The sequence below is a fragment of the Dipodomys merriami genome, unplaced genomic scaffold, assembly GCF_024711535.1.
Source record: "Dipodomys merriami isolate MVZ:Mamm:240054 unplaced genomic scaffold, mDipMer1.0.p SCAF_2, whole genome shotgun sequence".
Lineage (NCBI taxonomy): Eukaryota > Metazoa > Chordata > Mammalia > Rodentia > Heteromyidae > Dipodomys > Dipodomys merriami.
In genome coordinates, this window is record NW_027203381.1 from 88,772,439 (window position 1) to 88,799,262 (window position 26,824).

Genomic DNA, 26,824 nt, shown 5'->3' on the forward strand with positions numbered 1-26,824 from the left:
GCTGGGAAGGTGGCTCAGTGGTAGAGCGCTTGCCTTGCATGCTCAAGGCCCTGGATTCGATTCCTCAGCACCACATAAGCAAAAAGAAAAAAGCTGGAAGTGGCGCTGTGGCTCAAGTGGTAGAACACTAGCTTTGAGCTGAAGAGCTGAGGGACAGTGCCCAGGCCCAGAGTTCAGGCCCCACGACCGGACCCAAAAAAAAAAAAAAAAAGAAACAAACAAAAAAGGCAAAAAAAACAAAAAACTCTTATCATTTCAATAAACATATTATATGATCATATACACATAGCTATTGAGCCATTGTAATCCTCTCCTAAGAATATCTTCCTTTGGTTTCACTGTGTGAATGTTCAGAGTCCTATTTAATTGATCATGTCCACCTGTAATTTTTTGTCTTTTACCATTCATTGTGTTTACTTGTAGATTTATTTTTTTAGATTTTTTGTTGTTGTTGTTGGTCATGTGGCTTGAACTCCAGGCCTGAGCGCTGTCCCTCAGCTCCTCAGCTCAAGGAAAGCGCTCTACCACTTGAGCTACAGCGCCACTTCCTACTTGTAGATTTATAGGCACGTTCTAGTTACCACAAATGAGGAAAGCCATGCAGCCTATTTTTCTTTAGGTCTGGCTTACTTCACTTAATACAATTTTTTCCAAGTCTTTCCATTTCCTTACAAATGGTGCAGTATCATTCTTTCTTATAAAAGCATAGAATTCCATTGTGTGACTATACCAGATTTTTTTTTTATGCATTCATCCACTGAAGGGTATCTAGGTTGATTCCATATCTTGACTATGGTAAACAATGCTGCAATGAACATGGATGTGCTGGTAGCTTTAGTGTGGTTTTGGTCTGTTGGCTAAATGCCCAGGTGTGGAATTACTGGGTCACAGGAAAGCTCTGTAGGTATTCTGACTGGTTTTCCTTTACAAGTAATCAAGCTTTTCTCTCTGATAACTTTAAGGTTGATTCCATATCTTGACTATGGTAAACAATGCTGCAATGAACATGGATGTGCTGGTAGCTTTAGTGTGGTTTTGGTCTGTTGGCTAAATGCCCAGGTGTGGAATTACTGGGTCACAGGAAAGCTCTGTAGGTATACTGACTGGTTTTCCTTTACAAGTAATCAAGCTTTTCTCTCTGATAACTTTAAGGTTGATTCCATATCTTGACTATGGTAAACAATGCTGCAATTAACATGGATGTGCTGGTAGCTTTAGTGTGGTTTTGGTCTGTTGGCTAAATGCCCAGGTGTGGAATTACTGGGTCACAGGAAAGCTCTGTAGGTATTCTGACTGGTTTTCCTTTACAAGTAATCAAGCTTTTCTCTCTGATAACTTTAAGGTTGCTTTCCTTGGTCTCTATTGAGCCTATCCATATTACAATCTGTTGATGGAATGTTCTATTCTTGTCTGGTCCGTTGGGAGTTCTAAAGCCTTCTTATATTTGAATGGGCCTATCTTTTTGGATGTTCAAGAAGCTCTCTGCTAGAATTCTGTTGAATATGTTTCCTATACCTTTAGTTTCCTTCTCTTCTCCCTTCAAAGTACCTATCAGTCTTAAATTAGGTCTTCTGAATCCTAAAGTTCTTGCAAGCTCATTTCCTCTTTCTTGCATTTGTTCTGAATAATTTCTCTTATTTCCTATTATATCTAATCTGTCTTGAATCTCTAATACTGTCTTCTATATCATCTATTCTGCTGTCAAGACTTCCTACTTTTTTAATTTCTCTGTCTTCTAATTGGTAATTTTTGATGGCTTCTCTTTATTGGAGTTTTCCTTTTGGTCATATACGGGCATCACTTCTTTGATTTGTTCATCTATGTCTAATCTCATTTCCTTTAGTTGGGTGACTGTTTTTTTTTCATTGGAGTCTTTCCTTCCCTTGGAATTCTTTTGGTTTTCAGTTTGTAGACTCCATGTATTCTAATAATGTCTGTTTAGTCTCATACTGCTTATTAACTGCCTTGTGTAAGTTTTCTATCTTTTCATTAATTATATTTATTAGCAGTATTTTTAAAGCATTTTGAGAAATATCTCTAGGTCTTCATTGTCCGCTGTATTGTCTGGTTACTTTCTGTGGGAATTAAGCTTCCTTGACTTGCCATTTTTCTTATTTCTATGGTTTGTTCTGCCCATTTGGAAACTCTTTTGGTTTTAATTTGGGGGGTAGAGGCTGTAGTCTTCCTAATAGATTATTGTCTGTGTTCTTGACTGATTAGTCAGTTGACAGTTTGATATTGTTGGGATTTGTTTTTCTGGTCAGATTTTGTTGAAAGCATTACAGTTAACATTTATGATCTTAACACTTGTCTATCAGATGAAAAGAAATTGAGGTTGTTAGGCAGGGGATATTGGGAGAAGAGTAGTTTTTCAGAGAGACATATGGATGACAGAAATCTAAGGTTACAGAAGATTTACCTGAACAAGGATGGAAATGAGGGTATGTAATGGCTGTCAAGGAGGAAAGAAATGAGGGAGAGGCCTTGTAAACTATGCCACTGAAGAAAATCAAGTTGAAAGTCTATGCATCAGACTCCCTAAACACTGATGTTTGCCTACTCTAAAAAACCTGTCTGTTGTAAGTACTCCCCTAAATACACCTTTATTTGGGGTTGGACAAGGGCATCATGATGAAGAAACAGAGATTAGTGGTATATTTGTAACTGATAAGTAATTCAATTATAGGAGTCAATGTGAGCCAATGCAAAATAACACCAATGTTGTTCTGGTTTTGTGATTTGTCAAAACACTGGCAAACCAGTCCTGGGGCTTCAACTATGGGCCTGAGCACTGTCTCTGAGCTCCTTTTGGTCAAGGCTAGCACTCTACCACTTGAGCCACAGTGCCACTTTCAGCTTTTTCTGTGATTAATTAGATATAGTCTCACAGATTTTCCTGCCTGGGCTGGCTTCAAATTGCAAACCTTAGATCTCAGCCTCCTGAGTACCTCCTGAGCACCTGGCCTTATTATAGTTTTGTTGTTACTTTATTGTTGTGGTGTGTGTGTGTGTGTGTGTGTGTGTGTGTGTGTGTGTGTGTGTGTGTGTAGATGTTTTGTTGGTATAGGTAATATAGTTAGTAACCAGCATTTCCCTACCAGGTACCCTGTATGATAACTGAGTCCTTGCTGCAAACCTCTGCATAGCCTCTCAGGCTTTTCTTGAAATATCAGTGGAAAAATGCTTTGACTCCAAACTCTTTCACACACACATACACTTTTACCACTTTTTCCATATAATGTTTGAATTCTTAGCCAGAGCAATAAGGCAGGAAAAAGAAATAAAATGTATATAAACAGGAAAGGAAGAAGTCTAGTTATTCCTATTGACAGTTGATATGATCTTGTGTTTAGAAGATCCTAGACTTTACTAGAAAGCTCTTAGATGTTTAAACACTTTCAGCTGAGAATATAAAATCAGCATTCAAAAATCAGTAGCATTTCTATATGCCATTAGTGAACATTTTGAGAAAGAAATCAGTAAAACAATCCTATTAATAATAGCCTTAAAAATTAAATATGTAGCAATAAAACTAAACAAGAAGATGAAATACCTCCATAACTAATCCTGAACAAAATCACTGAAGAAATTGTAGAAGACAACAGAAAATGAGACTTCCAATGTTCATGTATCAACAAAATACTTTTTAAAATATTACCAAAGTCATATATATATTCAATGCAATTTCCATCAAAATTCCAATCACAGTCTTCACACAAATAGAAAACACAAATCTAAAATTTCCATAGAAGCACAAAATGTCCTCTATAGTCAAAGCAATCCATAACAAAAAGACCAATGCTGAAGTAGCATAATATCTAATTTCAAGTTTACAGAGACATAGTCAGAAAAACTAAAATGATACTGCCACAACAACAGAAATATAGGTCAATGGAATAAAATAGAAGATCCAAAAAAATAAAACAATCTGATTCTCAATAAGTTGCCAAAAACATTCACTAAAGAAAAGACAACCTCTTCAATAATGTTTACTGGGAAAACTGGATATCAACATGTAAAAGACTAAGACAAGACTTCTCATCCTGTATAAAAATCAACTCAAAATTGGTCAAAGATCTAAATCTAATACCTAAACCTGAAACTGCTACAGGAAATCATTTCAATACGCAAACATACACAAGACATTCTTAGTAGGATTCCATGTGCTCAGGAAGTCATGGGAAGAAATGACAAATAAGGCTGCATCAAACTAAAGTTTCTATGCAAGAAAGAAAATAATTTTCCAGAATGAAGAGATGACTAAAGAATGAGAGAAAAATTTTCTTCAGCTATTCATATGATAAGAAATTAATATCCAAAATATGCAAAGAACTTAAAAAAGTAAACACAGAAAGAACAACTCTCTCAATAAGTAGGGAAATGGATTGAATAGACAATTTCCAAAATAACTATAAATGGCCAATTCAACATGTGGCATTCAACATAAGGAAATGCAAATTAAAACTACATCATGGGGGGCTGGGAAGGTGGCTCAGTGGTAGAGCGCTTGCCTTGCATGCTCAAGGCCCTGGGTTCGATTCCTCAGCACCACATAAGCAAAAAGAAAAAAGCCGGAAGTGGCACTGTGGCTCAAGTGGTAGATCGCTAGCCTTGAGCTGAAGAGCTGAGGGACAGCGCCCAGGCCCAGAGTTCAGGCCACACGACCAGATCACCCCCCCCCCAAAAAAAGAACTACATCATGGGCTGAGAAGGTAGCTCAGTGGTGGAGCGCTTGCCTTGCATGCATGAGGCCCTGGGTTCGATTCCTCAGCACCACATAAACAAAAAGAAAAAAAAGCCGGAAGTAGTGCTGTGGCTCAAGTGGTAGAGTGCTAGCCTTGAGCTGAAGAGCTGAGGGACAGCGCCCAGGCCCAGAGTTCAGGCCCCACAAATGGACCCTCCCCCCAAAAAAAACCCTACATCATGCTATCATCTCACACAAGTCAAAATGAATATTATCACGAAGACAAAAAGCAATAAATACTGGTAAGGATGTGGGAGGGAGGAAGGAGCCCTTATTCACTCTTGGTAGAAATTACCATGAATATTTCTCATACTGCAAATGTATGTTAACTCCAAAATAACTTTTTGTACTGGTGCTGGAACTATCCATGTTATATTGTATATATACTATCTACAGTTTCCAAGCCCGTATATCTGTCAATAGATAAATGCATAAAGAAAGTGTGGTATCTATGGGCAATAAAGTATTAGTTTACATAAAGAACAAAATTATATGGAACAAAATTGATGGAACTACTAGAGATCATCATGTTAAGTAAAATAAGCCAAACTCAAAAACACAGACAAATATTGAATGCTTTCTCCTATATGTAATTGTTTTACAAAGACATGAAAGACTGGATGCTTGTGGCTCACGTTTGTAATCCTAGCAACTCAAGAGACTGAGCTCTGAACACTGCAGTTCAAATTCAGTCAGGGCAAGAAGTCCATGAGACTCTTATCTCTAATTGACCACAAAAAGCTGGAATGGAATTGTGATCAAAGTGGTAAAGCACTATCCTTGAGCACAATAGCTCAGGGCACTCAAGCCCTGAGTTCAAGCCCCAGGAATGGGGAGGGTAGAGGAAGGACTTGGAAGTAAGAAGGAGAAGTAGCAAATGGGAAGGGAGAGAACAAAAGAAACCGATAAGAGATAAATAGGATCACTGTAAATTGTGCACATGTATTAAAATGTTATCATGAAATTCAGCATTTTTACAATTGATATATGCAAAAAGATTATTCAAGGCATTGTGACTTTGCCAGTGCTACCATTATTTTAGATCTTGAAGATTTTAATTGCCAAATAAAACAGCAAAATTCTTTATGGTTCACCTGTTTTACATAGAATCTAAAAGGAGAAGAGCTCAGGTTTTCTTCTCATTCTAACAATGAGCCTGATGATATCAAATCCTAGAACAAAAACTGAGGAAACACAATGAAGCTGCCAACTCTGTGACTCATTTAAGTCTGTGAAGGACCTTATGAAATGGGACTAGAACACTAAGAACCTACTCTCCAGTGCCCCAGCTTTAAGACCTTCTACTATTTTTAATTAAAAGGAAAACAAAACAAATGGCCAATAAAGAACAACCAAAAGGAAGTGGGACTGTGGCTCAAGTGGTAGAGCACTCACCTTGAGCTGAAGAGCTGAGAGATAGCAACCAAGCCCAGAGTTCAAGCCCCATGGCCAACAACAAAAAAACAAAAAACAAAAAGAAAGTCATAACCCAGCAACTACATGTCTTTGTGATATATGTAAAAAAAAAAAAGAAAGAAAGAAAGAAAGAAAAAACCAGAGGGCTGTGCAAAACTAGAGGACCCACAGAAGATTTTCAACTAACTTTCTTGAGTCTATTTTAGTCTATGAAGTTCCCATCCAGCTCCTTGACATTAAAATTCAGTATTCCTAATCCAGTGTTTTCAGCCAGCACCACCACTAATTAAAGTGGTGGTTTGGAACACTCTCCAAAAACAATACTTAGAGGAAAACTACTAACTGATCTTAGGGATGCAAAAAAGGCAAGTCAGAAGTCATCCGCTGAAACTCTATTTATCAATACACATATAGCTTATGAATGATTTAATTAAGAAATATGGACTCAAGGCTCATTATAGGCTAGGTACTTATTAAATATTTGTATAAGGTGTTTCTTATAATCCAAACTTCACTCATACAATTGCAATGAGCCTCCTGGAATTAACAGATGAGGAAATTAAGGTTTAAAGAAGACTAATAATTTATAGAAAAGATTTCCAGAGTTAATGACAGACCTGTTGTTGAATTCAAGTCTGACAGCAAGAGAGTCTGAGTACTTAATAATGAAACCGAATCTGAGAACAAAAATTGAGGAAACACAATGGGGCTTCCGACTCTGTGACTCATTTAGGTCTATGAAGGATCTCACCCATCCCTACAAGACAATGCCCTCAATGTCTGAATGACAGAGAAGATATTCCTGAATATCAGCTAAGGAGGTTGGGTCCTGGCCATGTTTCTAATCTGAAAGGAAAAGGTAAAGAAGGAAATGTGCAAGCACCACCCAATAAAAGAAGGGAATGTGTAAGCACCTCCCAATAAGCTGCTCCTCTGCCAGCATGGTGCTGGGAAAAGTTTTGGACTGAGGAAGTTGCTGTTCTAAATGGTATTTCAGGAAGATTACCTTGTCAGTCAGGTAAGATATATCAAAGGAATAAAGAGGCTACAGGCAATAAAACCTGTTAAGAGGTGATGGCATACGCTCATTTCTGTGGGGATGAGTCTGAGCCGGAACAGGACAGTGAGAACCAAGAAGTAAAGAGATTATTATCTCCTATCCATTGGAAGGAGAAATAGATCCACCGTACAGACCTTCGTGGTCAGGGCTGTGGTCTCTGCTGGCACTAAGATGCAAAGATTAAAAAAAAAAAAAAAAGAGGGAAAGATTTCCCCCATCATCAGTTTGTGCTACTTCATGCACCCTCAGATCCTTAGCTGTCTCCTCACTACAGCATAGGCCTCAAAAAGTCAGGGAGACGTTAGGTTTCCCAGCTGTTGAACTTGGGATTGATTCTGGGTATATTCACTAAATATTTATTCTCTGCAAGGCTGTTTTCTCTCTTGAAATGCTGGTTTCACATATTCCTAGAACTTCTGTGTAGGAAGAGGCTCTCTCATAGTTCAGCACTAATGCCTCTTTCTCACGAGGCTTTCTTTACTCTCATCATATCTAAATTAAATCTTCCTGTTTTCTTCCCACACAGAAAGTTATCTTCACAGTATGCATTATCATGTGTAAGTTTGTAGTTACAATGCTTTCTTTGACTGATCATTTTAACTCCTTTCTATGGTGGTTTGACTAGTCTTTCTGCACAAGACTTATCAGCTGCACAGTTAACATCTTTTATCCAGGCACCCGTGGCTTATCCCTGGAATCCTAGCTATTCAGAAGACTGAGATTCGAAGATCGTAGTTCAAAGCCAACCAGGGAAGAGAAGTCTATAAGCTCTTATGTCCAATTAATCATAGAAAAAGCTGAAAGTAGTGCTGTATCTCAGGTGGCAGAGTGCTATCCTTGAGCAAAAGGAGCTTAGGGACAGCACTCAGGCCCAGGTTCAAGGATAGGGGGAAAAATTAACTCTTCTTTTCTTGACTGAATTCCCATATCCACATTGACAGATCTTAATATAAAATGAAATCTCATTTCCATAAAATTTCTGTCAGAGGGGCTGGGAAGGTGGCTCAGCGGTAGAGCGCTTGCCTTGCATGCATGAGGCCCTGGGTTCGATTCCTCAGCACCAAATAAGCAAAAAGAAAAAAGCTGAAAGTGGCACTATGGCTCAAGTGATAGAGTGCTAGCCTTGAGCTGAAGAGCTGAGGGACAGCGCCCAGGCCCAGAGTTCAGGCCCCACGACCAAACCCCAAAAAAATAATTCTGTCAGAATTAAGCTACTGAGCTTTGTCAAAAATCAGTTCAACCCTCTTCAGCAGGCTGAAAAGGAACCCATATTGGTTGTGAGAGTCATAATTTCCATATTTTGGGGGGGGGGAATCCAGTTGTGGGGCCTGAACTCTGGGCCTGGGCACTTTATGAATCAAACATTCTTGTTATTTCTGCATTATCAAACCAAGAGTTACTTCAGACCTAGACATAATAATGCATGCCTATAATCCCAGCACTCAGAGGCCTAAGGAAAAAAGGTCACATGCTGGAGGTCAGCTCACAACTGAGTCAGTGTCTCAAAAAGACTGAAAGAACTTCAGAACAAACAGAAGGAAAGAAGGAAAACAAAAAGAAAGAGAAGAAAAGAAGGAAGGGAGAAAAAAGTAGAAAGCTTAAAGTCAATCCAGAAATAATAAACTAACCTTTGGGGAATTCACTCCAATTGTATGTTCTGAATTATTCATTTTGATTAGCTTCAGTAGTGCAAAACTCTTTAAGGCTGAAGTGGCAGGGATAAGAAAAATCAGCTAAAGTCCAGTTTTTATCTTTCTTCTTAGTGTTAGGCTTTTCTGGAAAAAGAAAACAGCAGGCTAAAATTAACATCATGCAGTCAGTTTCATACACAAACACACACACACATCTGAGTATGTGACAGAAGCAACTAGTAAAACAAAGACAATGTCAAAGGATAGTGAGAAGACACAGAATAGCATTAAAACTTACCCAGGTTTTATCTTTACACAAGTTCTCCTCTGGTCACAAGTACGGCAGAGGTGCTGCCAAGCACAGGTGCTGCTTACTGATCAAGCCTTCAGTTTACAAGCACCAGCCTTGCCAGGGCCTGGAAAAGTCACTTGCCTCCTCCCACTCACATTTCTCTCTGGGCGTTGTACTCATGCCAGTGTCTGCAATCTCCATACAATCTACAGTAATAAACTTACTCTGTCTTGCATCTAACTGTTGTTGCATTGTTACATACTGGAAATGACCATATCTAAGGGAAGAACATGGTAACCTAGATAAAACTGATTTGCATCCAGTCTACATTCCTACATCACTTAATCCACTCAGATGGGATTCAATCTCCCTGGACACTGAGCAGGAGAGCAGTGACCATGGTCTACTTCCAATTTTTTAGTTATCTTCACTGCCTGTTGGCCAGGGCTTCAAAAATAATTGTTTTATCTGATTTGCGTGGTTGTCTTAGGTAAAAGGATAAAGTTGATCATGTTACTCCATCCTCAACAGAAACAGAGCTTTTTAAATTTCAGACCACTTTTCACACAATCAAAACATGATTACATAGAAAATACACTTTTTTATTTTTAATACATTTTATTGCTATTGTAGAGGTAATGTACAGAGGGGTTACAGTTATATAAGTTCGGTAATGAGTACATTTCTTTTTGGACTATGTTACCCCTTCCTTTACTCTTACCTCCCATCACCACCTATAGTTGTACAGTTCATTTTCAATATAGTATCTAGTAAGTACTACTGCTGCATTTGTTCACCCTTTGTCTCTCCATTTCTGTGTCTCCCCTTACCCTCCCCAAATCAGATGGATGAACAAAGAAAAACAACAACAAAGAAAAAAACTCGTTTCCATTTCCTGGAATTCATTTAAATTACATATTATTTTTAATTTAGTATTGTAAAGGTGGCTACAGGAACGTAACTCAGATAAACATTGCTTTTTGATGACTGTCATTCCTCTCCCACTCTCTCCCAGTTTTCCCCTCCCATCCCCACATACAAGGTGTATAGTTCATGTTCAACATAGTGTTTAGTGAATATCACTGTTGCATTTGTTCACCCTTTGTGCTGCTCTTACTCTCCCAAAGACAGATAAATTAAAAGGAAAAGAAAACAAAAACAACAACAAAGAAAAAACTCTTCTTTCCATGGATAAATATTATTTTATATGATCAGAGGCACATAAGCATTGTGCCTTGCATTCTTCCCAGAAGAGTACCTTTCTTTGATCTCACTGTGGGTGAATGCCTAGAGTCTTATATAATTTATCATGCCCTGGTATGTAGAAAATACCCTCTCTTAAGGCATGTTTTCCAAGCAAGCTTCTTGAATCACCTATCTCATCCAGGGTGCTAATTTATGAAAGCATACTTTGATACATTACTTATTGAACATAAATTGGTTGAAATTAAAATGTGAGAATTATCACCACTATCATGACAATTAACTAGCCAAATATTAAAACACAACTCTGAAAACCTAGCAATCATTAGAATAAGCAATGGACTAAAAAGTCATAAACATCTGAGAGTTCAGCTTCCTATTTACATAGGTTGTGTGGCTCAGTGACCATCTCGTATATAGCTACTTCCTTCCCATTTTTTGACACAGACATAGGAAGAACCCGGTTGTCACAGCCCCCAAGAAGGTGAATAACATGGCAGAAACTACCAAACACCTCTCATTCCTAACTCAATATCAATGGACTTAACTCTCCAATTAAGCAACATAGACTGTCTAGTTGGATCCTTCTATTTACTGCCTTCAAGAGACACACATTGCCCATAAAAACATTCTGAAAGTGAAAGGCTGGAATAAAATCTAACAACCAAATAGCCCCCATAAGCAGGTGGGAGTTGCAATGCTAATATCAGATAAAAATCGACTTCAAATTAATATTAGTGAGAAGAGATAAAGAAGGCTGCTACATACTTATTAAGGGATCTCTCCTTCAGAAGAATATTACAATTTTAATATCTATTCCCCTAACAAGGGAACACCCAAATTTATCCAGGAAACTCTACTTTCCCTAAAACCTCACATAGATCCAAAAACATTAATTGATGAGACTTTAATAAACCACTATTCCACTGGATAGATCAACCTGGCAAAAACTCAACTGAGAAACCTCAGATCTAAACAACTGCATAGACCAACTAGACTTAACAGACATCTACCAAATATTTCACCCAGCAACATCAGAATACACGTTCTTCTCAGCAGCACACAGAACATTTTCCAAAATAGACCACATTTTAGGTCACAAAGCAAACTTGTCCAAATTCAGAAATTATGTCCTGCATTCTCTCAGATCACAAGGAAATAAAATTAGAACTCAACACCAAAAGTCACCAAAGAAAGTCCTGTAACACATGGAGGCTGAACAACACACTGATGAACCATCAGTAGGTAATGGAAGAGATTAGAAGGGAAATTGAAATGTTCTTGATATTCAACAAAAATGAGCACACAAATTACCAGCTCCTCTGGGACACAGCAAAGGCAGTACTCAGAGGTAAGTTTATAGCTCTGAGTTCCTACATCAACAAATTGGAGAGAACTGAAACTAACAATTTAATGAAACATCTGAAACTCCTTAAAAAAGAGCAGCAAGCTAAACCCCAATCCAGTAGATGGAAACACATAATTAAAATTAAATCAGAATTACATGAATTAGAATCCAAAAAAAAAACATAGAATCAACAAAACAAAGAGTTGGTTCTTCGAAAAAATTAACAAAATTGACACACTCTTAGCAAATCTTATCAGTAAAAGGAGAGAACACACACAAATAAACAAACTCAGAGAATGGAAACATTACCACAGAAACAACCAAGATGCAGAACATATAAGGGAATACTTCTCAAACCTTTATGCTAATAAGTTTGAGAATGTGGATGAAATGGATGATTTCCTAGCAAATATCGGCATGCCAACTAAACCAAGATGATTTAAACCAACTTAACAGACCCCTATTAAGCATTGAAATATAAACAGCAATAAGAGACCTCCCATCTAAAAAAAGCACAGGACCAGATGGATTTATAGCAGAATTCTACAAGGCTTTCAAAGCAGAACTCACACCAACTCCTCCAACTCTTCAATGAAACTGAAAGTGAAAGTTCACTACCAAACTTTTTCTATGATGCCATTGTAACCCTCATTCCAAAACTAGGCAGGGACTCATCAAAATAAGAGAACTATCGACCCATTTCTTTGATGAACATCGATGTAAAACTTCTCAACAAAATTTTGGCCAATTGACTTTAACTCTTCACCAAAAAAAAATCATACACCATGATCAAACAGGATTTATTTCAGGGATTCAAAGCTGGTTCAATATATGCAAATCAATTAGTATAATTCATCATAACAACAAGAGCAAGGATAAGAACCATATGATTATCTCAACAGATGCAGAAAAAGCATTTGACAAGATCCAACATCCCTTTATGATGAAAACTCTGGAAAAACTAGGAATCCATGGAACATTCCTCAATATAATAAAGGCTGTATATGACAAACCTATGGCCAGTATTATAATTACTGGCAAAAAGTTAAAGCCATTTCTTCTAAACTCAGGAATGAGACAAGGATGTCACTCTCTCCACTTCTCTTCAATTTAGTATTAGAATGCCTAGCGAGAGCAATAAGACAAGATGCAAACATAAAGGGATCCAAACAGGGAAAGATGAAGTAAAACTCCCCCTTGGCAGATGACATGACCTTGTATTTAAAGAATCCCACAGACTCCACTTCCAAATTACTTGACCTAATCCAAAATTTTGGCAAAGTAGCAGGGTATAAAATTAACCCTCAAAAATCTTTTTTATATGCCAACAATGAAAAGAGCATGGCTGAAATCAGAAAAGTAACTCCTTTTGTAATAGCCCCACAAAAAATAAAATATCTAGTAGTTAACTAAAGAAGTGAAGGGCATCTACAATGAAAACTTTAAAAACCTGAAAAAGGAAATTAAAGCAGTACTTAGGAAGTGGAAAAACCTCCCATGGAAGGATCAACGTCGTGAAAATGGCAATACTTCCAGCGGTTATCTACAAATTTAATGTAATACCTATCAATATTCCAAATTCATTCTTCAATAAAATAGAAGAAGCAATTCAAAAATTCATATGGAACAATAAAAGACCCCGAACAGGAAAAACAATCCTTAGCAGAAAGAACAGTGCTAGAGGAATATCAATACCAAACTTCAAACTCTACTACAAACCCATAGTAATCAAAACAACTTGGTACTGGCACAAGAACAGACCTCAGGACCAATGGAATAGAACTGAAGACCCATAAATGAACCCACAGACCCATAGCCACCTAATCTTCGATAAGGGAGCTAAAAAACATAGGATGGAAGAAAGACAGCTTCTTCAGTAAATGATGCTGGCAAAATTGGTTAAACAACTGTAGAAAACTAAAGCTAGATCTTTATATATCACTCTGCACCAGAATCAACTCCAAATGGATCAAAGACCTCCAAGTAAAAGTAGACACCCTGAAAACATTACAGGAAGGAATAGGAGAAACTCTAGGGCTCCTTTGCACAGGCTGAAATTTTCTTAATAGAGATCCAGAAACACAATAAATCAAAGAAAGGTTGGACAAATGGGATTGCATGAAACTTCAGAGCTTCTGCACAGCAAAGGACATAGCCAGCAAGATCAATAGAAAGCCCACAGATTCAGAGAAGATCTTCACTAGCCATACAACAGACAAGGCTCTCATATCTAAAATATACTTGGAACTTAAAAAATTAAATCCCCCAACAACAAATCCACAAAGAAACAACTGCCCAATAAATAAGTGGGCTAAAGAGTTAAAGAGAAACTTCTCTGAAGAGGAAAGAAGGATGGCCAATAGACACATGAAGAAATGCTCAACCTCCCTAGCCATAAAAGAAATGCAAATCAAAACAACATTGAGATATCACCTCACTCCAGTTAGAACAGCAAAAATCAAGAACTCTAATAACAACAGATGCTGGAGGGGATGTGGACAGAAGGGAACCTTACTGCATTGTTGGTGGGAGTGTAAACTTGTTCAACTACTTTGGAAAGCAGTATGGAGGTTCCTCAAAAGACTCCACATAGAGCTCCCCTATAATCCAGCAATTCCACTTTTGGGCATTTACCCAAATGTTTACAAACAAGACCACACTAAAGCTACCAGGACAACTATGTTTATTGCAGCATTATTTACTATAGCTAAGATATGGAACGAACCCAGATGCCCCTCAGTAGATGAATGGATCAAGAAAATGTGGTATATATACACAATGGAATTCTATGCCTCCATCAGAAAGAATGACATTGCCCCATTTGTTAGGAAATGGAAAGGCTTGGAAAAAAATTATATTAAGTGAAGTAAGCCAAGCCCAAAGAAACATAGGTCCCATGGTTTCCCTTATTTGCAATACCTAGTATATATATGAGTCAAGCAGAAAAGGTCAGGTAAGTTGATGTTAGGAAAATGAATCCTAAGATATGTATTCAAGTGTTTTTTTTCTTTCATGCATTTGTTTCTAACGCATTTATAAGATTATTTCTTTGTTGTTTTGTATGTCTCTCCCCCACAGTATAACCCCTGCTTTCACTGTATTTGATGTCGGTATAATTTGTGGAGGGGAAGGGGAAAAACAAGTCGTTTAAATAAGGATACAGGTGGACCTGTTGCAACAATGAGAAGTATAAGTTGTCATGTCGAAAACAAACTTTACAACTTTGGTGGGGGGAGGAGATTGGGTTGGGGTTTGGGGAGAGGCTGGGAAGGGATGTGAAGGGGAAACAAAGGAGGAGGCTACAATGCTTGATAAGAAATGTACTCATTATCTTGCCCATCTAATTGTAACCCCTCTGTACAGTATTTTCACAATAAAAAATAAATAACAATTAAAAAAAGAAACTCTCATCCCTAATTATCCAGCAAAATTCTGGAAGCAGTGCTGTTTCAGAATTCTGGAAGTGGTGGTGTGGCTCAAAGTGGTAAAGTACTAGCCTTGAGCAGAAGTGCTCAGGGACAGTGTCAGGGCCTTGAGTTCAAACCCCGTGACTGAAAAGCCATCTCAGCAACCAGCACCCAGACCCCTAGGACAAAAGCTAGTCCTAGAGTAAGAGGGGGTGATGACACATCCTAAATGGAGTCATCCTTTCAAAATTAACCAGAGCTGGGAGATCAAAAGGAAATAGTTCATACGCTTGCCCATCTAATATCCATATCTGTCTACCTTCTAACTGGGTAGGAACTTAGGTTTCTGACTTTGTTATCTGCTATTTACAGGAAATGATCAAGGCCTCTCACTAGATCTTTAACCACTGCAATCCAGCCATAATGTCTGACTGGTTATGGGCTCATTCTCTAAATGGAACTTTTCTGGCTTGTGCCCAGATGTGTTTTCCTGTGTCATTCCTATCAACTGGTCCTTCCCTCACCTTTTTCAAGTTTCTCTTTAACTGGATAACAGCCCTCAATCAAGTCATTACCAGGGAGCAAGTTAAGGCCATCCTATTACTGTATGCAACCAGAGGCTTTACTTACACTGTCCTGCCCTGTCCTGCCCAGTGCAGACCTAGACCCAGAAGACCCCAGTCCCAGTGACTCCTTAATGCCCCCATGTCAGCAGGAAATAGCCAGAAAAGACCATGACATCCCTCAACTCTTTATGCTCTTTCAGGGTTTCAAATGATGGGAATCTGTTTTGTTCTCATAACTCCATGTTGCTCAATCTTTCAGCCCAATCTTTTTATGTAGCCAAAGACCTTATATGAGGAGTTGCCTCTCCCTTCCTGGCCCAATCTTTCAATGTATGTAAAGATGGAATATGAAGTATTGACTCTCGCATAATCAAGCAAAGCACCAGGTGTGTGCTCATGTGCTTGTCCACAAGCAGGTAATTCCAATCTTGGGCTCCAGGAGACAACAGCCCCCACACCCTCCACACCCCAGATGGAGCATTCTACTCTAGGCCTGGCCAAGGACACCATCTTGGGCCTCCAAGAGACCATAGCATTTTTATTCTCTGCTTCCTTGTTAAAAACTATATAAGCCCACCCCAAAATCCAGTCCCATGCACAACCTCCATACCATGGGAAGGTCTGTGCCCCTCACTGGCAATAAACAGTCCTAGCTTGTTGATGATCAAGTCTGGCCTGTTGCTCTTCCACTCTCCTCCATTTTCCTAACAGTGTTCATGTGTACCTTGAAATTTTTACGAAATTCTGAATTTGAATTTTTTCTAATAAAATACTTAGTATTTTTCCTAATAAAATGCTTTTCCAAACAAATTACTGTGCGTGTGTTTGTGTGTGCGTGCACCCGTGCCTGTGTGCGCAAGTCCTTTTGGTCAAGGTTAGGGCTCTACCATTTGAGCCACAGCTCCACTTCTTGGTTGGGTTTTGGGGTTTTTTTTTGTTTTGGTGGTTAATTAGAGATAAGACTCCTAACTGGGCTGGCTTGGAATCTTGATCCTCGTATCTCAGCCTCCTAAGTAGCTATGATTATAGGATGGAACTACTTTGGAGAATCTGTGACTGAGCTCTAGCTTCCATCCAGGGCCTTCAGTTTCTTCTCCATGCTTGATCTCACAATAGTGAGCTGACACTGGGCTGGAAGAAAAAGCTCTGAGCTAGTTTTTTTGCCCTATATTCCAAGGGTAGAATTCTTTTATTCACAAAACTGCCCGATGTTGATGGAAGAGTGGTGAAGGCAGTCTTTTTCCACCTGGCCTAATGCATTTCCAAGGCTCAATCCATAGTTATTGGCCTGTCAGACGGTTTCAGTGAGCTTTACCCAACACTGAGTTTTAACAAGGAGGACCTAGTACTGGGATTTGAAGCTAAGAACTGGACCTAGTTCTCTTTTCCACCCTCCAAGTAGGAGGTATCTCTCTTAGTGGATTGCTTGGAGTTATGGGTGGGAGGTAACATTGGAGACATTGTTTTTTTTAATTGTCAAGATGATGTATAGAGGGGTTACAGTTACATAAGTAAGGTAGTAAGTACATTTCTTGCCAAAAATGTTATCCCTTCCCTCATTTTGAGACTTATTCTTCTACAATGTGTCTTTTCACTTTGTTATATTAAACACAGGCACTATGGTCTTATGTAATTCCCTTAGCTTTTGTGCTACTAGGTTGATGTATGAATATCTGTTAACTGTTGATGTGTCAGATGGTTCTTCTTAGCACTCATTCAAACAAGATTTTTTTAACAATATGTGAAAAAAAATGACTCCTATCATCTCTGTCTTCTGAATTGATTGCTACTCTTCATAAATTAAGCTGAACAAGTCTTTCATTTGTGTTTACTATCCTCCCCCAGTGGAATATAAACTTCTAGAAGACAGGAGTTTTATCTGTTTTGTTCGTTGTTGTATCCCCTGAACTTTGCAGGCAGTAACAAACGCACACTACATACACACACACACACACACACACACACACACACACACACACACACACACCTTTTTTATTGAGAATGAACTCATGATTTCTGGTAATCAGATCATATTGGGTATTTTTTTTGTTGGTCATGGGGCATGAAGTTGAGGCCTGGGAACTGTCTCTGAGATCTTTTTGCTCAAGGCTGGTGCCCTACCACTTTGAGCCATAGCACCACTTCCAAGATCAGATGCTTTTAAGGTAGTATGACTCTAGACTAATCCTGCTCATCAATAAGCAAGGGAGAAATCATTAACCAAGGTCGATCTTATCCAGCCAGGTATGAACATTCACTATGGTCTAAGTTAGATGCATGGACCAGCTGGGGAAAACAGAGGGATTTTACAGCTACTGGCTTTTTTCATCATATCCCATCACATATAGTTAGGGCAGAATTGTGCTCAAGCAAATGTGATCACTTAATAACTGACTGTTGAACAGCTACAGCAGGAAATCAGCCAAAGCAGATTTGTGTAATCCAAGTTTAGAACAAGCTCTTAGAAACTCCAAAGAAAAAAAAAGAATGGGTGAGAATGTTGAAAGGGATGACACTAAACATGATGCATTCTATACATAAACTGCTTTGTTGAATGGCCACTCCTTTGTACAACTGCTGTAAAATAATAAAAATTTAAACAAAGAAGTACAAACCTTAAGCAACCACAAAGACACATTTTTAGAAACAAAGGTAGAATGTGTAGTGCTTGGCAATTTTTCATTATACCAAATATCAATTATTTGCCTAGTACGTTAACCTTTATCCCTTTGTGATCTCACCTGTGACAAGCCAGCCCCTCATCCTCCTTCATGTGCACCTTTAAACATACTGATAAACTGTAAAAATACCACACATGTCAGTGGCTCATCTCTATAATCCAACTACTCAGTGGGCTGAGATCTGAGGATCATAGTTTGAAGTCAGCCTGGGCAGAAAGTCCATGAGACATTTATGTCCAATTAACCCACAAAAAGCTGGAAGTGGAGCTGTGGCTCAAGTGGTAGAACAAAATAAGCTCAGGGAAAAGCCCAGGCCCTGAGTTCAAGCCCCAGGACCAGCACAAAGAAAAACAAAAATGACCAAACATTTAATTTGATTATTCTATCCTCTAAGTGCTTTCCTAGAAAATGAAACAGTGTTGCCCTTTCTGTTTGTAAGTAATGGTAATGATTTTGTAATTTGTCAGAGGTTCACATCCATTGTAAGTAATGGTAATGATTTTGTAATTTGTCAGAGGTTCACATCCAGCAATACCTGTACAAATATCAGGTCAGGTCTGCCCCCTGAAGGAAAATCACTGAACTGCATTTGACAGTAATGCGGGACTTAATGATGCTTGGCCTTTTCAGGGGGACTTTATACTTCATAAGCTTAATACTTTATATGTGTCTACATTATTTCAAAGTGTCTCAAATACTTCCTTTTTGAGAAAAATAAAGTTTCCATTTTATGAGAGAAGTATTCAATTTTTATGAGGGAAATTCATTTTTTTCATTTTGTGATATATGACAGAATAGGCAGAAATAATTCAAGTTTTAGGACTCTGGTTGTTAAGAACCAATCCCTCAAACTATACATATTGAGATGCCATTATGAAATTGGAAGCTACTGAGTTTGGAAATGAAGAGATGATTAAGTTTTGTTTCCTGCCATTGAAAGTTTATAGTCTCAATGAGCAGACAGACATATAAAGAAATCATCATATTATGTGATAAAACCTTCAACATTCATGAGTTATGTTTTAACATTTGACAAGGAAAAGCAGAAAAGAAGAAATGAGGGAGAAAGGGGAAGGTTGATAGTAAGAAAAAAGGGCAGAATTAAGTATACTATGACTTACAAGATTTGCAACTAATATTAGGTCAATTAGCCTAATACAATTTGGATTGATTAAATTATAATACAAGATAAATAGATTCTGGCCCATAACTCTCTATCAGCAATAAGGTACATAAACTTTCTAGGTTTCAGTTTCTTCAACCAGACAGTGAAGAGGAGAATAAGTCTATGACAGTGTTTGATGTCAACTTCATTGTATTAAAGGGTCCTCATAGAAAGAAAGCATTCTTTGTGAGTGTATGTCCCTCCCCCACGGTATAACCCCTGCTTTCACTATATTTGATGTTGGTATAATTTGTGGAGGGGAATGGGAAAAAACGAATCATTTAAATAGGGATACAGGTGGACCCATTGCAACAATGAGACGTACAAGTCGTTATGTCAAAAAAGAACTTTACAACTTTGGAGGGGGAGAGGGAGGAAGGTTGGGTAGGGGGGTGGGTAGAGGATAGAATGGGAAGGGGAAAGGAGGAGGCTACAATGCTTGATAAGAAATGTGCTCATTGTCTTGCCCATGTAATTGTAACCCCTCTGTATAGTATTTTCACACACAAAAAAAAAAGTTTCTGGAGCAAATTGGTATTTGAGTCCCTGGAAGAAAGTGTCATCACCTTGTAGATGGACAGCATCCAAGCTTGCTAAGGAAAGGCAAAAGCCCTTTCATCTAGAGTTGGAACATTTTTTCTCCGTCCCTTGGACATCACAACTCCAGGTTCTCAAGCCTCTGGGCATAGACCTGTGCTAGTCCTCCTACTCCAGCTTCTCATGCTTTTGGCCCTGGAGTGAGAGTTACACCTGTAGTTTTCCTGGTTCTAATGCCTTTGGACTTGGCCTAAACAATGGTATTGACTTCTGACTTCCCTGGTTGTCCAGTTTGCAGATAACATTTCATATGATTTCTCAGCCGCTGTAATCAGATGAGCCAATTCCTCTAGTAAATCCCCTTTCACATATTTCTCTCTGTATCCCTCAATTTCTGTCTCTACATGGAGAACCTTAACACAAGGTCCCACTCCAAAGAAGTCAATATTACTTTAGTCATACATTAAAACATTCGGGGTAATGTGGCTGAGTAATTATCAGTTCCCTCTAGATGATAGCCATTATATATACTTACATAATTACTGCTAATGATCACACCAATGACTCTTTAAGATGATTTGGTAGACTGACGTGGAAGAAAGACTGATGTGGGTGGCTCTTTAAAAATCTTAATTTACATTTTCAGAAATTATTCTATTAAAATACCTTCTGCTCTTTCTTATTCCCATAGAAGGGCAGGAAAGCAGCTTATCCTCTCGAGTCAGATGCCAGCAGCAGGTGGAAATGATGCACATCATCTTGAGCTCCAGCCATTCCAACCACCCACTTCAGTCACTCAGCATCTGTGCCCTTTTACAGCTGTCATCCTGACATCCTGAAGTGGTGAGCCGAATCTCAAAACAACCCATGGCATCTGCCATGGTGATGTAGAAGAAAAGATTCTGGCCCTTTTTCAAATGGAGGAGGGTGGAGGTGAGGAGTGGGAGGCGTCGTCCATGCCGCTCAGTGTTCTCTTCTGGGTAAGCCACTACTTTCTTCCATTTTCTTATGGGATATCATTTTTCTCCTCAAGCATTCTCTTATTTTTTTTCTTTCTGTTCCTAGAAAAAAGAAAGGATAAAGAAGGCAAGAATAAGAAAAGGCTGGCTATGCACCAACAGCTGACCATGCTTCACACTCAACAATCAGGCATGAGGAAGGCATGATCATGTAGCATACTTCCATATCTTCTAGTAATAAATGAGTATAACCACAACTTAGCATACTTTTAAAAAGTCTTAATTTTATAGAGAAGAAATTAAGAGACTTAGGTATGGCAGCCAGTCTGAGAAGGAAGCTCAACCTGCAAATGAATAGTCTTTTAGAGGTTCTTGCTATGGAAAAAAGAATCATACATCAGAATGATTCTAACCACCCAGTATTTATTCCCTAATAATAATAATAATAATAATAATAATAATAATAATAATAGTTTGAACTAAGTTTTAATGTAAAGTGTGTGTAAAGAATAGTGTTGGGGAATGACATCCAAGCAGATTATCATTGAACAGGTTGTCTAGGATGGTTGTGAGTGTGTATCTACATTTATTCACTGATTTATTGAACACATTATTATTCTAGAACCAGGAAATATAGCACTAAATAGAAAAACTGCCATCTGGATACTCCCTCTACAAGCACAATTCAACAAATAAGCGCACCTAGCTACTTTGGAGGCAAACCTCAGGGAACTGAAGTTCAAGGCCAGCATGGGCATAAAAAGTTTTCAAAACTCCACCTTAAAACAAACAAACAAACAAAAAAAATCTCCATCTCAACCAATGGCTGGGCATAGTGGTACATATCTGTTATCCCAGCTACTGAACTACCCCTAAGGTTCATTCACAAATAATGAACTGATATATGTTTTCTTATTTCATCACATGGAAATAAAATATGAAAAATATTAAAATAAGACAACATTGGATTACTCAATCAATCAATCGTAGGCAGCACAACATGGAAAGAGTTACTTTCTACTCCAAGCAAAAGATGAAGACAAGCGCCAAATCATGGCGTTAGACCCCGAGGCTGGATTAATTTCAGGATTAATTCTGCCCAAAACTAGGCAGAATCTTGTAGTGAGTGACTGTGGAAGGGACTCTTGGTCATATATAAGCTTCAGGGGGATAACTGGGGATTATTCTTTTTAGATATTCATTTAGAAATACTGTACTGCGGATTTGTGGCAGTTGGAGGTTGGACTGCCCTCTAGTGCTAAAACAGTGATGCTGCATCAAAGCAGGTTGGCTATAAACCTGAAGTTAAGAGTACAGAAATAACCAACTCAGAGAAAAATAAACATTTTGCTTAGAATTTCAGAAAAGACAGGCACAGAGCCAGATTTTGAATAACGCAAGAAATACCTAAGCTTTCCAAGTATAGAAGTCACCTATCAACTAGTACCAGAAACTGTGACTTCACAAAGCAATGATTTGGAGTGTCAAAACCAACATATGGACTAATTCTTGGATGGGGAATTTAATGTTTCAAGAAACCCAATGAACTTCAACAGAACACAGAGGAAACATTCAATATTCTTTAACAAATAAACTTAATAGAGAGATGGAAAGAAGGTTCTAAAAATCAGACAAATCCTTGAGCTGAAAAAATGAGTTAAGCAAAATTAAAAACACAATACAAGGCATCAGTGGAGAAATAGATCCAATACAAGAAGAATTAGTGAGCTTGAGGTCAGAATCCTTGGAAATACAGAGAGAAAAAAAAAAGCAAAGACCTATGAAGATGCTTGAAGAAAGTTTATGAGAATTTTGGTACAACGTTAACAGAACCAACATTCAAGTTAATGATACTCAAGGTGGCCTGAAAATGCCAACTGAATAGCAGTCTTATTCAAAGAAATAACAAAAATGTAGAGAATAACACAAATATTCAGATATAGAAAGACCAAAAGTTACCAAGTAGATTCAACTCAATGAAAATCTAACTCAAGATATGTTTGATTCAATCAAATCTGCCCAAAGATATACATATAATTAAACGCTAAAAGGTTAAAGATAAAAAATTAAAATCACGCCGGGCGCTGGTGGCTCACGCCTGTAATCCTAGCTACTCAGGAGGCTGAGATCTGAGGATCACGGTTCAAAGCCAGCCCGGGCAGGAGAGACCGTGAGACTCCTATCTCCAATAAACCACCAGAAAACCGGAAGTGGCGCTGTAGCTCAAGTGGTAGCCCGCTCGCCTTGAGCTGAAGAGCTGAGGGACAGCGCCCAGGCCCAGAGTTCAAGCCCCACGATCGACAAAAAAAAAAAAAAAAATTAAAATCACATAAAATGTTCCAATATAACTGACATCAGACTTCGCAGCAGAAATCTTATAGCCGAGGAGAAAATAACATGGGATTTTCAAAATAGTAAAGGGAAAAAGATTACCAATCAAGAATACTGTACTCACCAGACCAGTGGTATAGAAATGAAGAGATCAAAGATAAAGATATTGACAGATATAAGTTTAAGTTAAAATGAAGCAGGCTGGTGGTTCATACCTGTACCTCTAGCTACTCAGGAGGGTGAGACTTGAAGATCATGGTTCAAGGTCCATGAGACTCATCTCCAGTTAACCAGCAAAAATCTAGAAGTAGATGTGTGGGTCAAATGGTAGATGTGTGGGTCAAGTGGTAGAACATCAGCCTTCTTTAGTACTTTCTAGTTTTCTATGGGTAAGTTTTTCTAATTTTGTATTATATTTGGATATGCAGATTAATACTTGAGTACTTGAGTGAAATGTGTTTATAAAAATGTCCTCTTCATTGAGGACCCCAAAAAGCAATGTCAAGAGTTTGGGTCACAATATAAAGTATACACCTGAAGTTCCCTTGCATGACAGGGACTTTCTAATCTGTCTTCTTGCTGTTATGGTTACTTTTGTGGGAAGAGGGCTTAAAAGAAAATTCTACTTGATGACAGGAAGACACCTCTCTTTTTAAAGATGTTCCTTTTCTATGCAAGAACTATTTTTGGAACTTTCTACGCCCTTCAAATATAATTTCCCTCAGAAAGATATGAAACTATGTCATAAATATATTAAAACAGCCTTCATCTCCCACTGTGCAACAGGCTCTGGCCCTCACATTGTGCTCTTTCTACCTACTAAGCTGGCTCTGGACAAGGGGTTCCCTGGCTTCAGTAGACCATGGCTGTCAATATATTTGTTGCCTGCCCAGTGCACTAACTCTCAGGACAGACAGAAGAGTCTCTAAATGGCACAACTGTTCCCACCATACTCCATCACCAACCATCTCAACCAAAGCCAAAGCACTCTCTGACCCCTGAGTCACAGTAAACACAAAGTAGATGCCAGGACAGAGAAACCATTCTGTACACTATGATAATGGTGGATGTCAGTTATTATACTATCAAGTGTACAAAACCAAAACTTTATGCTAATGTAAAATGTGGACACTGGGTGTGAAACATGTAGGCTCATCAGTGGTAACAAGGTAGCACTGCAGTCAGGGACATCCATAATAGGGGTAGATGTACAGGTCTAGGGTAAGAGGAGAAAAGGGTGATCTCTGAACCCACTGCTCAATATTGCTGTGAACCTAACATTGCTCTTTTAAAAGTGTGTGTGTTTAAACATGTGTCAGTAAATAAAAAGGAATGGAGAAGTTTGAGTTATACATCTTCACATCAGGACCTTAATTCTTGATGTATTTTATTTTGGTTTTATCTGCAAATACCCTTCAGTTTTCAGTTTTTTTCCTTCTTCCCTAGCAAATGATTAACAAAGAGGTGGGACACAATGCAACTAAAGGTAAGGTGCTAGTTAATGAGAACCATACTGAGTTTTGGTGCAGAGTGTACCAGGCAACTAGGTGTGGTAGCCTGGACTCTAAACCCAGAAAAAAAAAATATCTGAAGTAGAGTTGTCATTTCCACTTCAAGATAAAGAAAATGAATCTGAGGGAGGTGAAATAACTTGTCTAAGGTTTTTGTGACTAACAACTTTATTAGAGAGATACAGTGACATGCCTAAGCATATGGCAACTTATTCCCAGAATAGCAATCCTAAACCTTTGATATTTAACATGGGCAAAAAACTCCACTCCATTATCTTATTAACATCCTGTAAGGTGACTATTAACAAGGTTCCAATTATAACAATTTTATAACAAAAGCACAATAATAATTTGTAGGAATTTAGGAATTAACCTAAAAATTTATGTGAGGTACACTTTATAAAATAGTTTAATGCAACCATCAGAGTCACTGGAACTATAAATGAGATAATGAGCTGTATATAGACACAAGATCAAGAAAAGCAGGAAGGTTGGCCCTTGCTAATTACATCTTAGTTATTGGCCCTTGTTAATTATATCTTAGTTACTACCTTTTCCTGCTGTACTTGAATTAAAACATCTTAATAGAAGCTCCTTGAATTTTAGTTACATTCTATTAATTAAGCCACATCCTTTTGCAGATTGGGAACCTGCACTCAGCCAATGTGACAGAGGGGAAGGGCCTGCTGGGTTAGAGATTAAAAAGGGAGTGGCTGCCTGCTCTGTATGCTTGCTTGCCATATTTTTGGCTGATGTCACACCTTTCTGCAGAAGTAAACTTTGCTTCACTGAGAAAAGAGAGAGCATTTAAGTTTACCATAGGTAAAATAGTAACTCTTTCAGAAATAAAGATGAGCCTTTTATTTTGCTTGTACATCTGATCTCTCAAAAAGCTAAGGAAATCAGAATTTATTATCTGCTATAATTGCACTGAATGTTTAACAGTTACAAATAATACAAAATATTAATTAGTCATTTAATTTTATAGATTCCTTTCTTTAAGAATACACATTTACAGCCTGGCACTGGTGCCTCACGCCTGTAATCCTAGCTACTCAGGAGGCTAAGATCTGAGGATCGTGGTTCAAAACCAGCTCAGGCAGGAAACTCTTCTCTCTAATTAACCACCAGAATACTAGAAGTGGTGCTTTGACTCAAGTGGTAAAGCACTAGCCTTGAGCTAAAGAGCTCAGGGATAGTACCAGACCAAGTTCAAGCCCTGTAAGCAAAAAAAAAGAAAAGAAAATTCACATTTACAAATATAAAATGTCCTTAATTAACATGTAACTTATTTTTGCCTTGAAACAGAGTTCTGTCTCTCATAACTCTTCAAAGGCTCCATTTTTGTTTGTATTGGCTGGATGTATTTTTGCCCACTGTGCAAAGCTTTCTTAAGGCTATGGCATCTTCATTTCTCTGAAGCAGAGTTCTCCCAGCTTCAGCTAGGCATCTGCAATTCAATGATGGCCTCCCTCTCACCTCTAGGCTGTTCAGAGCTCCCTTTATCCAGAAAGGCAGCAGGATGGCTCTAAGAAGTTACTTTGACTCAGCCTCCTTACTTACTGTGTCCTAAAATGACACCTTATTGTTTTACAAATAGAAAGAGAGAAAGCAAGCTCTGGGTCTCTTCTTATAAGGCTATTTGATCCCATCAGACAATCAACACACCTTCATGACGTCATATCACCTCAATTATCCTCCAAATCCTTGGAATGATGACTAGGGTTTCAACATATGAGTCTCAGGAGGATGAAAACATTCATTCAGCCTGTAACATAACATGTACCAAATGCCTGTCTTTCACATAGACTTAGCAATATCTATCCATTGCAATAGAAGAAAAACATTGACATGAGGACTAAATTCTCATGTTTTATAGAACAGTAGTTTATGGTTGGCAACTATTAAGTGTATATATAAAATAGCTAGTAGATAGTCTGCATGTTCTCAACACAAAGAAATGATGAATGGTA

The 26,824-nt window shown here is 38.3% G+C and overlaps 1 protein-coding gene across 1 annotated transcript in view; it reads right to left on the reverse strand.

Moving 5' to 3' along the window:
• LOC138832411 (transmembrane protein 45A-like) overlaps positions 1 to 26,824 on the reverse strand; it is a 40,738-nt gene that overhangs the window by 11,329 nt on the left and 2,585 nt on the right. Inside the window, exons 2-3 of the mRNA XM_070030381.1 lie at positions 20,717 to 21,111; positions 8,849 to 8,995 (exon numbers count right to left, since the gene is read on the reverse strand). Of these exons, the coding sequence (XP_069886482.1) occupies positions 8,849 to 8,890 (42 nt within the window). The 5' untranslated portion in view covers positions 8,891 to 8,995; positions 20,717 to 21,111. The remainder of the gene's footprint in view (positions 1 to 8,848; positions 8,996 to 20,716; positions 21,112 to 26,824) is intronic.